Below are 12,658 nucleotides of genomic sequence, written 5' to 3'. Positions count from 1 at the left end.
AGAGGGAATAGCTGGGCTCTTTCAACTCACTTGTAGGGATCAACAAGTTCCTCAGTCACATAATTCAGAAAGTTCCAGCCTCCATAGGCAAAGGAGCCCTGAAGGAAAGCCAGTGCGACGAGGCCGATGTCAGGTTCCTGGAAATTCTCAAATGCGTTCTTTGGCTCCAGCCAGAAGTATTCTCCTGTGGACACATGCAACAGGAGGCTGCTCATGAGACAAGCCAGGAGCCCAGCAACCCCTGGCCTGCCCTGGCCCACCTCTCACCCCTCCGTGTGGCAATGACACCAACTCTGTCTTGTCTCCAGTGAACCCAACATATTGGATACATGGGGATAAAGGGAGCAAGAAAATTCAGGTCCAGGGCTTCCGAGGCCCTAGAAACCAGGAGTTCAAATGAGGGTTTAGGTTCAAAGCACAGTTCTGCATGCTCATTCTGTAAAAGGTAAAGTTATTTAAAAGGAAAGGACATGGTAAATTGGGCTTTGGAAATACAGGATTGGAGACACTGGTAATCTCCTGACCACTTTCTCTGATATCTAAGTTTCTACATTTTCATGAAGAAAGCATCCAGGGTTGGGCACAGTGGCTGAGGCCTGTAACCCAAACAATTTGGGAGGCAGAAGGAATGCTTGAGGCCAGAAGTTTGAGACCAGCCTGGGCAACATAGCGAGACTCCCATCTCCACCACTAATTTAAAAAATTAGCGGGGTGTGGTGGTGTATGCCTATAGTCTCACCTATTTGAGAGGCTAAGGTGGGAGGATCACTTGAGCCCAGGAGTTTCAGGCTGCAGTGAGCAGGAGAATCACTTGAACCTGGGAGGTGGAGGTTGCAGTGAGCTGAGATCGCGCCACTGCACTCCAGCCTGGGTGACAGAGCAAGACCCTATCTCCAAAAAAGAATAAAACAAAAACAAGCAAGCATCCAGAACAACAAACACTCAAACGTGAGTTTCCAAAATGCTATATTAGTTCAAGCTTGTTTTGCTGCTTGCTTTGTTGATATCCTCCTATCTGTTTCTGAGGTGTGTGTTTGGTCTCTCTTTTCTGTTTTTGAGATGGAGTCTCGCTCTGTCACCCAGGCTGGAGTGCAGTGGTGCGATCTCAGCTCACTGCAACCTCCACCTCCCAGGTTCTAAGCGATTCTCCTGCTTCAGCCTCCCGAGTAGCTGGAGTTACAGGCATGTGCCACCATGCCTGGCTAATTTTTTTGTATTTTTAGTAGAGACAGGGTTTCATCACGTTGGCCAGGCTGGTCTCCAACTCCTGACCTCAAGTGATGTGCCTGCATTGGCCTCCGAAAGTGCTGGGATTACAGGCGTGAGCCACCATGCCTGGCCATCTCTCTTTTCAAGATTCCCCAAGGACAGAGATTTTTTTAGCAAAGAGCTGTTTAAACTGCCTTCCCAGCCCCTAGCACAGTGTGCTGCAGACTGTGGGCCCTTGGAATCGTCTGCTGACTGGCTAAAATTTCAATGAGATAGAGAGTAACTGATCATATGTTACTTATTCATCTGCAGTTTAGCATTGGGACAGGAAATAAGGAGATTAGGGTGACCAGGAGAAAGAATTGAGGCCAGCTTAGGAGGGACTCACTATTTTCGACAAGATAGCGCAGTGATTTCCTTAAGTCTAAATGCCTGAAAGCAATATATAACCTGTTAAAGAACTTAATCCAACTGTTTAAAACAATCAGGCATATTATACAGCAGAAACTTAATTATGTTTCCTGGAGTAGAAGTCCAGGCTGCCCACACTGCCTTCAGGGCTTGCGGGAAGTTTCCCTGTTTGTCACCTGACTTTCTCCATGAGGCAGTGACACTGGGCAGAGCCTCGCGGTGCCATGGGTCCCATGGAAACCAAATACAGCCTCAGGCTTGGAAAGGGCCAAATCCAGTGGGGAATGTTGGCAGGGGCCCCGGGAATGCAGAGCTCTCTCTCTCAGAGATTATAAGTAATTTTGAAACATAAAATACCTTTCTCTGTCCTCCACTTTAAGATGTGGACAAGATTCAACAGAAGAGGCAGGGAGCTTCCCTGGGGTTGGGGGAAAAAGACAATAGGAATCTAGAGATCTGGGGTTTTTGTTTGTTTATTTGTTTTTGAGACAAGGTCTTTCTCAGTCGCCCAGGCTGGAGTGCAGTGGCACAATCATAGCTTACTACAGCCTTAAATTCCCAGGCTCAAGTGGTCCTCCCACCTTAGCCTCCAGAGTAAGCGAGACCACAGCCATGCATCACCATGCCCCGCTAATTTTTAAAATTTTTTGTAGAGATGGGATCTCACTATGCTGCTCAGACTAGTCTCAAACTCCTGGGCTCAAGGGATCCTCCTGCCTCATCCTTCCTAAGTGCCGGGATTACAGGCGTGATCGACCACACTTGGCAGATATGTGGGGTCTTTACCTAGCTGTGCTAGAGCCTTGAGGTAAGTATGGGAGAGGTGACCTTTGCAGCCTAAGGGGAGTATTCCCTACCCCCAACCACCTCGGGGAAAATGGTTTCTCCTTCCCTTTTGTCAAGCAAGGGAAGAAGAAGGAAGTCACTCAAGGCTAGAATTGGGGAAATCTCAGGGTGTGCATACCTTCAAAGCTGGGCTGAGAGGGTGTGTATATGCAAGGGGAGGAAAGCTGGGCAGCACCTCTTGTTCCTGTGATACTCACCTTTGCATATCTGTACAATCCCCATGATGATAATCAGGGCCAAGGCCAGGAGCTTCCCAGCTGTGAAGACGTCTTGAACCCGGGTGGCCCATCGCACACTGGAACAGTTGACCCATGTGAGGAGCACTGAAATGAAAGACCCCCAAACAGACCTTCAGGGGCTGTATCTGGCTGCATGATGCCCAAGGCACACAAGCAGAAGAGCTCCCTCGTCCTGATGATGAGATTGTAATAGGTGAGCCAGATACCCGGCAAGCTCAACCTCAGGGACCAGAGACTGTGGCTAGGTTAGTGGGTTACAAATGAGGATTACATGTCCCAAATTAGAGCTTGGGAACAGCATGCCCTGGTGAGGGCTGGAAGCCAGAAGTAGGCATGCAAGTGAAGGCACTGGCTTTGGGGGTAAAATCATATCTGATCAGGGCACAAGTATGGGCTTTGTCTTCAAGTTGTTATTTGTGCAAGGGGAGCTGTGAGCAGCTGGTGAGATTCAGGAAGTCACCTTCCTGAGCCTGATTTTGGGGTAACAGAGGCTTAGGGGAATCTTCTGTTACTTAGGCTTACTGAGATATAATCTACATCTTACTAAAACTCACCTTTTTTAAGTGTACAGTTTGATGAGATTTGACAAATGCATTGAATGGCTTAATCACTTCAACACTTTGTATGTAGAACATTCCCAACACTCTAAAAAGTTTCCTTATGCATCATGCTCCTTTGTAGTCAGTGAGGCAAATATTCTTACCCTACCTCTACAAGCATTACTTTGACTTCTGTCCCTATAGCTTTGTCTTTTTCAAAATGTCATGTAAATGGAATCATACAATATGTGGTCTTCTGTGTTTGACTTCTTTCACTTAACATAATGCTTTTGAGATCTACTCATGTTGTTGCATATATTACAATTTGTTCCTTTTTATTGCCAGATAGCATTCTATGATATACAGGTATCTGTTTGTTTTTCTGTAGACATTTGGGTTGCTCACAGTGTGGGACTATTATGAAGAGTTGCGATAAACACTTGCGTAGATGTCTTTTTTCTTTTTGTGGATTGTAGAGATCTTTGAGTGGGGTTTTCATTGCTCTTCAGTAAGTCCCCAGGAATGAGATTCTGGGCCATAGAGTAAATGTGTTTAACTTTATAAGAAACTGCCAAACTGTCTTCCACAGTGGCTGTCTCATTTCGCATTCCCACTGTCATGTCAGAGTTCCTGTTGCTCTACATCTTTCCCAGCATTTGGTATTGTCAGTTTTTGCTAACGGGCATGTAGTTGTATTTCATTATGGTTTTGATTTGCATTTCCCTAATGACTAATGATGTTGAGCAACTTTTCATGTGCTTATTTGCCATCCATTTACAAATCTTCTTTGGTGGCATGGGGAGTTGTAATTCTTTACAAAAAAATTTAAAAATAAGCTGGGTGGTGTGGCAGCTCTGACTTCACTTGAATGGCTGATCAAATTTTATCAATATCTTATTCTTAAATGGTACTTCTACTTTCCAAGTATTTCCCAACCTTACCTGATGCTGAGAAGGTTAGGGTAGGATGATCCTGACATTACCCATCTGTAACCTTCCTTCATGCACCGTCTCCACCTGGCAAATCCCTTCTCCTCTTTCAAGATCCAGCTTAAATGTCACCTGTTCTATGAATCTTTATAATTCAGCATGTTATTTATTCCTAACAACATGCCTGCAAGGGAAGATATATCAGCTGTGTTTTGTACACGAGGAACAAAGTTTGTTCCTTCTTTCCAGAACAATCCCATACCACTTTGTTTATATCTAATATTGGGATGTATTTCTTTTTTCTTTTCTTTTTTTTTTTTTTGAGACAGAGTCGCACTCTTTCGCCCAGGCTGGAGTGCAGTGGCGCAATCTCGGCTCACTGCAAGTTCCACCTCCCAGGTTCACGCCATTCTGCTGCCTCAGCTGGGATGCCACCACATCCAGCTAATTTTTTGTATTTTTAGTGGAGACGGGATTTCACCGTGTTAGCCAGAATGGTCTCAATCTGCTGACCTCGTGATCCTCGGCCTCCCAAAGTGCTGGGATTACAGGCATGAGCCACCGTGCCTGGCCAGGATGTATTTCTTTGTATCAAAATGACCTGCTTCTGGCTGGGCGCGGTGGCTCATGCTTGTAATCCTAGCACTTTGGGAGGTCAAGGTGGGTGGATCATGAGGTCAGGAGTTCGAGACCAGCCTGGCCAACACAGTGAAACCCATCTCTACTAAAAATAAAAACATTAGCTGGGCATGGCGGCGAGTGCCTGTAATCCCAGCTATTCGGGAGGCTGAGGCAGGAGAATCACTTGTACCTGGGAGGCGGAGGTTGCAGTGGGCCATGATTGTACCACTGCACACCAGTGTGGGCGACACAGCTAGACTACATTTTTTTTTTTTTAAAGACACCAAGGGCAAGTAAATGTTTTCACGTTTTTAAATCTCAGGACATATCATTGGTGCCTGCAAATAGTAGGTGCTCAGCAAGTATTTAATAAAAGAATTTTAAAATATCACAGTTCATTAGCCTTCCAATATCATCTCGGTCTACACGTTCCACAATGCACATCAACCTCTTCTGCTCCCCAAGAACCTCATCAAAAGGAGACACAATCCCTAGTTGGCTTCATGTTGCCAAAGGGCAACAGGAAACTTGACTTCAAGAGTAGAAGTTCCTGACTCCTCATGGAAGAGCTATTATCCAAGATGATGTCATATAAGGAGAAGCAAAACATGTTGTCAAAGGAAGGATTTTAAGTGCCCAAGCAGGGAGAACACTTTGTAAATACCCGAATGTTCCAGATGGACTGACATCCTGATAAATACACATTTGGTTTGTCTTACTCAATTCAATAAGGATTTCAGGATCATGTGCCTGGTGACAAGCCAACCTAGGTCACTCTAAACAACTGGGTCTGTGATCTCAGCTTCTGCCCTGGGCCCCAAGGCATGCAAGGTACAAGGCTGGGCCCCTTCACCCAGGAATTCAGGCAGACACAGCAGTAACTCAAGGATAAAGGAGATTGATAAAAGGAAGGAAGGAAGATTAGGAAACAAACCCCAGGAGCCTCAGGGATAGGTAAGGATTACACAATAAGGAACCAGATCTTGATCTCAGGGAAGAAAATCCTTCTCCAAGGGGAGGAGAGGGCAGGAGGGGGAAGTGACAGAAAGTACTTGAGGAAAACAAGGGATCCCTCCTCCCCCAAGCAGACCACCTCCCTCTTGTGCTGGAAAACATGAAATCATCTCTTTACAAGATGGACCTTACTGAGTCACACAGAAAGACACCTTTAAACTGTCAGCTCTGTGGTCTTCCTGGGGTGACAGAGACAGGGATGCTCTGTCAAATAACCTATCTGTGGCTATCTTCTGTCTTGCCTAATCTTATCTCCATCACTTCCCAAGAACCCAGCCCTTGACTAATATTTAACCTTTCACCTTCACAATAATCTTTCAGAAACAAAAAGAAATTCGGAGAATGAGGTGGGGATAGGCAGGTTGCCTGTGACACCTAATCTCCTTGGAACAATGGCTGCAGGCCCCAGATCTGGCCCTTCACCCTGCAGTTGGGTGATCACACCATGTGACTGAGGGGAAAGAGGGTATCAGTCTCCTGGTACCACAAGACAACTTCCCTCACAGCAGGGCTGAAACCTGAGCCTCCATCCGGAGAGGAAAGGTCAGTGGGTGCTTGCCAAGTTCCTGCCCTGCTTAGGAGCCCTGCTGCTGGCTAGCTACTGCCTGGCACTTGTCTGTTGCTGACGATGATATTCTAGAACCCTCTGCTCTCGGCTAGACCCTGAATTCCGCATGCCTGAGATACAGTGACCTCAGGGAAGCTACATGTAGATGAGGATCATTGGCCACAGCAGCTTTGAAATGTGAGGGGCTTTTCATCCATCCATCCATCCATTCATCCATCCATCTATCCATCCATCCATCCATCATAGATCCATTCACCCATCCACCCATCTAGCCATCCATCATCCATGCATTCATCTACCCACCCGTCTATCCATCCATCATCCATTCACCTACCCACTCATCCAACCATCTATCATCTATCCATCCATCCACTCATCCACTCATCCATCATTCATGCAGGGCCTACATGTACTAGGCATTCTAGTTGGTGGGGAGGTTATTGATAAGACACAAGTCCCTGCCTTTAGGAAGTTGGCAGTGTAACAGGGATGACAGGTGAAGAGATGGCCACAAAACAATGAGGTGATGGCAAAGTTATTTGCAGAAGCTAGTGGGCATCTATGAGGAACCCCTAACTCAGCCCAGGGGAATCAGAGATGCCTCCTATAGGAGGAAGAGACCCTGGCAACATGGAGAAATTTATAATCCTGGTCCAGCTGGACAAAATAAAAAGTCATAAGACTCTGGTTCTTGTCCATTGTAATCTAGTTGTGGGAGTGGTTGCTGCTTCTTTAGAGGCCCTCATGGAATTCCAGGCTTGTATATATATTTTTGGGCATTTCCTCCCCTCTTTCCTTCTTGCTTCCTGGGTAAAAAATAATATGAAAGACTACTAAGAAGACAAGAATTCAAGAAGATGCTTAAGTCAGGGGCGGGTTACTTAATCCATCCAGTTTGAAATACTCAACATCAAGGTGACAGAAGAGATACAAAGAATGAGTCAGGCAAGAGGAGGAAAATTCAGATTCTAGCAATCTGGAACACTACCCAGAGTCCAGGGCCTCCCAGCTGCCAAGTAGGAGAGATGGGCTCAATGCTTTCTGCAGGACTGGCAGAGGGATTCAGAGTCCTTGCTGCCGACCTGTAACTGGCTTGCCCACTGTGGAGCGCTGGGCTCCCTGCAGAGAAGGTGCCCTCAGCCCCAGCCCAGCTCTGACCCCAGACTTTGGAATTACAGAAGTCTCTCCTTCACTTCCTCCCCTTGGCAATGACAGCAGATCTCTTTGTATTGGGGGCAGTTGAAGGTAGAATTATGACCATCCAAGATATCAACATTCTAATCCCTGAGATTTGTGACTATGTTATTTTAAATGACAAAAGGAACTTTGCAAATGTGATTAAGTTAAGGAGTTTTTTTTTTTTGGGAGACGGAGTTTCGCTCTTGTTGCCCAGGCTGGAGTGCAATGGCGTGGTCTCGGCTCACTGCAACCTCCGCCTCCCATGTTAAAACGATTTTCCTGCCTCAGCCTCCCAAGTAGCTGGGATTACAGGTGTCTGCCACCAAACCTGGCTAATTTTTGTATTTTTGGTAGACGGGTTTCATCATGTTGGCCAGGCTGGTCTCGAACTCCTGAGCTCAGGTGATCCACCCACCTCGGCCTCCCAAAGTGCTGGAATTACAGGCCTGAGCCACCACGCCCAACCATGTTAAGGATCTTGAGATGGGGAGATTATCCTGTATTATCCAGAGGGCCCAGTGTTGTCACAGGAGTCCTTACAAGAGGGAGGTAAGAGGATCAGAGTTACAAAAAGACATGTGATCATGCAACCATCAGAGAGAAAGAGAGACTTGAAGATGCTATGCTGCTGGCTTTGAAGATGAAAGATGGGGCCATAAGCCAAAGAATGCAGGAGATCCCTAGAAGCTAGAAAAGGCAAGGAATTCTCCCCAGAGCCTCTAGAAGAAATTCAGGCCTGCTGACCCCAGAGTTTAGGACTTCTGACTTCCAGGACTAAGATAGTACATTTGGCCGGGCACAGTGGCTCACGCCTGTAATCCCAGCACTTTGGGAGGCCGAGGCGGGTGGATCACGAGGTCAGGAGATCAAGACCATCCTGGCTAACACAGTGAAACTCCGTCTCTACTAAAAATACAAAACATTAGCCGGGCATGGTGGTGGGCACCCGTAGTCCCAGCTACTTGGGAGGCTGAGGTAGGAGAATGGCGTGAACCCAGAGGCGGAGGTTGCAGTGAGCCAAGATCACGCCACTGCACTCCAGCCTGGGTGACAGAGCGAGACTTCGTCTCAAAAAAAAAAAAAAAAAAAAAAAAGATAGTACATTTGCATAGTTTTAAACCACTAAGCTTGTGGTTACTTGTAACAGTACCAATAGGAAATGGATACTAGACAGACATTATGCAGAAAGACCAGACAGCAGAGACATACCCTTAAAGAGAAAAGCTTTTAAACAGCAGCCAGGCAACATACCAGGAGCCCAAAGGAGTGTCTGGCCACAGGCCTTGCGGGACACCGGCTGGAGGGAAGGGATGGTGCTCTCTAGAAGTGGGTAGTGAAGGTGAGATCACCAGTGTGCTCACCTGGTTAGCAAAGTTCCACACCACATAGCTGCTTCCCACTTCTTCCAGCTTCCCAACCCTAGCTGGGATCCCACAGCTAAAGTGTTCCTATTTCCTCTTCCTCCATTTGGTAATTCAATACAGTAGCAAACAGCCTTGTCTTGTAACCCTAGCAGTGTTGTTTTTCCTCTTTCCTTTTAGAGAAATCCAGGGCAAAAGACATAATATCCCTCCTTCATCTAATTCAGGTTCTCCTTCAGTCTCCCCTGTATTCCTTACAACTTCAGGCCCACCCACACAACCCAGATACACACACAAACTTCTTGCAAGACGAGTGGAGTGCCAGGATGTTCACAGACATGAATCCTTTATTTTCTGCCCCCATGATTTTGTTGGTCTCCTTATTTTACTGGCCAGAAGCCACAATCAAAGGCCACAAAAGAAGTCAAGATAGAAAGCCAAGAAATTATTATCCCAAGAGTCCCGAGTCTGAGTACACTATTCACGTCGGAGGGGACAGAGTGGCCACACCGCGTACTGTCCTGTGGTAGACAACACCAAAACACACCTTGGCAGAGCTTGCTCTGTATCCTTCCAGGCTGAGTCAACCCATTTTTAACCCTAAATTAATACACAGTCATGTGCTACAATGATGACATTCTGGGCAACAACAGACTACTTATACCTTGGTGGTCCTGTAAGATTCGAAGACCATATTTTTACTGTATCTTTTCTCTGTTTAGATATGTTTAATGAACAAATACAACTGTCTACAGTGCTCAGTACAGTAACATGCTGTACAGGTTTGTAGACTAGGAGCAACAAGCTACATCATGTAGCCTTGGTGTGTAGTAGGCTATGCCATCTAGTTTCATGTCAGTACAGTCTATGATGTTTGCATAATGACTACATTATCTAAGGATACATTTCTCAGACGGTATCCTTATCATTAAGCAATGCATGAGAGTATTATAGACTATAGGTAAAAGAAACAATTTAAAATTAATTTCTTCAGTGCATTTTGAAGTAGAACACCAATGAATCATTAGCATAAACAAATACATCTGCATTTAGAAGGTTTTAAGGACGGATTGGGGAGTTGTGGAGTTGGTTTTAAGTCCCTGCAATCATTCCAGAGGTGAGGCTGTGACTTTATCACTCTTCCCCTCAACTCTACCTAGCAGCACCTGGGAAGTAAAGGATGATGTGGGTTTCTGGAATCTTTTTTGGGTGTGGAACAAGGGAGCAGAGCTCAGAGGAGTTTGTGTAAGGTGTGAAGTGGTAAGAATGGGGAGGAGGATCACCAGCAGCATGAAAGATAGGAGCCAGAGACGGCTCTCTCAGAGGGACCCAGCAGATCTGAATCCGAGAATCACAGAACTTTTGAACTTGAAGAACTCAGTGGCCATGGTGCCTTTGCCAGCTTAGTCACGTACTCTCAGTTAACCTCTTTGAACCTCCCTTTTCTCCAGGTAAAATCTAAGGTCCATTTGAACAGTGTGACGATACTCTGTATCTTGTGTATTGTTGCATACATTTTTTTTTTTTTTTTTTTTTGAGATAGAGTCTTGCTCTGTTGCCCAGACTGGAGTGCAGTGGCACGATCTTGGCTCACTGCAAGCTCTGCCTCCCAGGCTCACGCCATTCTCCTGCCTCAGCCTCCCGAGTAGCTGGGACTACAGGCGCCCGCCACCTCGCCCGGCTAATTTTTTGTATTTTTAGTAGAGACGGAGTTTCACCGTGTTAGCCAGGATGGTCTCCATCTCCTGATCTCGTGATCCGCCCACCTCGGCCTCCCAAAATGCTGGGATTATAGGCATGAGCCACCACGTCTAGCCTTTTGCATAAAATGTTAAATGGTTATTTTTATTGTTTATCTTAAGAAACTGTAGACTAAGAAAGTCAAAAAGAGCATATGATTTGCTCAGGATCATGCTGACACTCAGAGGCAAAGCAGAGTGGCGGGGAATGGGAATGGTTTGGAAGATTTTAGAGAGCATATCATGCATCAGACCACATTGTACATCGTGCCCCTGACCCTTCTCAATTTCTAATCTGTTCCATCTTTTTCTCAGGAGGATGCTCCTCCACAAATGACCTGCCCTGGGGTCCTTCAACCCAGCTGTCTGGAAGTTGGAAGTGGGTCACAGGTACAGGCTGGGGGCTGGGGAGCACCGGCCAAGGCACTGAACCAGGAGCCCAGATGGTCAAACATGTTCCTGTGCCTCAGTTTCCACAAGTGATGAAAATACCACCAGATCTTATAAGTCACGTGCCTCTGTCTGCTAGGGAGGAACACCCTGCAGAAAGCTGAAGAGCTGCGTGGTTGCTGCCCGTGCTGCGCCACTCCTCAGGCCCCACAGACACTGTCTGCTGCCAGCGGTGCACACACAGCCACAAACAATCCCCTGGTGGCCAGAGTGGCCTTGAGGTCCTGTCTGGCACACAGTAGGTGCTCAGCTTACTGAATGGAAATGACAGACAGATACATCTACACAGAAAATTCAGGGAGAGTGCACATAGAAGCCATTGTGCTGCTCTAGGGAGTAAATATCAGGTTTAATATGTCATGGGATGGCCCATGAAGCAAGGCAAGCGCCCCGGATGCCAGACAGACTTGTGGGGAGAGGGTACATATTGTGGCTGTCTCTCCTTCCTCTAAGAAAGCTCACAAAGTACAACCAGGCACAGTTACTCACACCTGTAATCCCAGTGACAGTAGAGGCTGAGGAGGGAGGATCAATTGAGGCCAGAAGTTTGAAGTTTGAGGCCAGCCTGGGCAATACAGCAAGATCCTGTCTCTTAAAAAATAACAGAAAATTAGCCAGATATGGTGACATGTACCTGTAGTCCCAGCTACAATGGAGGCTGGGGTGGGAGGATCACTTGAGCCCAGGAATTCAAGGCTGCAGTAAGCTGTGATTGTGCCATTGCACTGGCCTGGGTAACCCTGTCTCTTTAAAAAAAGAAAAAGAAAAAGAAAAAGAAAAAAGCTTGCTGGGCACAGTGGCTCACACCTGTAATCCCAGCACTTTGGGAGGCTAAGATGGGTAAATCACTTGAGGTCAGGAGTTCAAGACCAGCCTGGCCAATATAGAAAAACCCTGTCTCTATTAAAAACACAAAAATTAGCTGGGTGTGGCAGTGCATGCCTGTAATGCCAGCTACCCGGGAGGCTGAGAATTGCTTGAACCTGGGAGGCAGAGGTTGCAGTGAGCCATGATTGCGCCACTGCACTCCAGCCTCAGTGACAAAGACTCTACCTCGAACAAAACAAAACAAAACAAAACAAAAACAAAGAAAAAAAAAAAGCTCACTAAGAGTACACGTTATTCCCAGAGAGAAACTACTTGATAACTGTTTTCTTTTCTTGAGATGGGGTCTCATTCTGTCACCCAGGCTGGAGTGCAGTGGCCTGATGTTGGCAAACTACAATCTCTGCCTCCCAGGCTCAAGCAATCCTCCCACCTCAGCCTCCCGAGTAGCTGGGACCACAGGTATGTGCCATCACACCCAGCTAATTTTTTGTATTTTTAGTAGAGACAGGGTTTCCCCATGTTGCCCAGGCTAGTCTTGAACTCCTGAGCTCTAGTAATCTGCCCACTTTGGCATCTCAAAGTGCTGGGATTACAGGCATGAGCCGCCATTGTTTTTTTTTTTTTTTTTTTGAGACTCTGTCACCCAGGCTGCAGTGCAGTGGCATGATGATGGCTCACTGTAGTCTCAACCTCCCCAGACTCAGATGATCCTCCCACCTCAGCCT

The 12,658-nt window shown here is 46.5% G+C and overlaps 1 protein-coding gene across 4 annotated transcripts in view; it reads right to left on the bottom strand.

The window, feature by feature from the left end:
- Positions 1 to 12,658, bottom strand: part of SLC7A8 (solute carrier family 7 member 8) — a 60,737-nt gene that overhangs the window by 15,037 nt on the left and 33,042 nt on the right. For all 4 annotated transcript variants that reach the window (XM_007990835.3, XM_007990836.3, XM_037987547.2 and 1 more), the window contains 2 exons: positions 2,664 to 2,789; positions 31 to 184 (listed from right to left, as the gene is read on the bottom strand). In XM_007990835.3, the coding sequence (XP_007989026.1) occupies positions 31 to 184; positions 2,664 to 2,789 (280 nt within the window). The remainder of the gene's footprint in view (positions 1 to 30; positions 185 to 2,663; positions 2,790 to 12,658) is intronic.

This window comes from Chlorocebus sabaeus, chromosome 29 (genome assembly GCF_047675955.1).
Source record: "Chlorocebus sabaeus isolate Y175 chromosome 29, mChlSab1.0.hap1, whole genome shotgun sequence".
Classification (NCBI taxonomy): Eukaryota; Metazoa; Chordata; class Mammalia; order Primates; family Cercopithecidae; genus Chlorocebus; species Chlorocebus sabaeus.
This window is presented reverse-complemented; position numbering and strand designations above follow the sequence as displayed.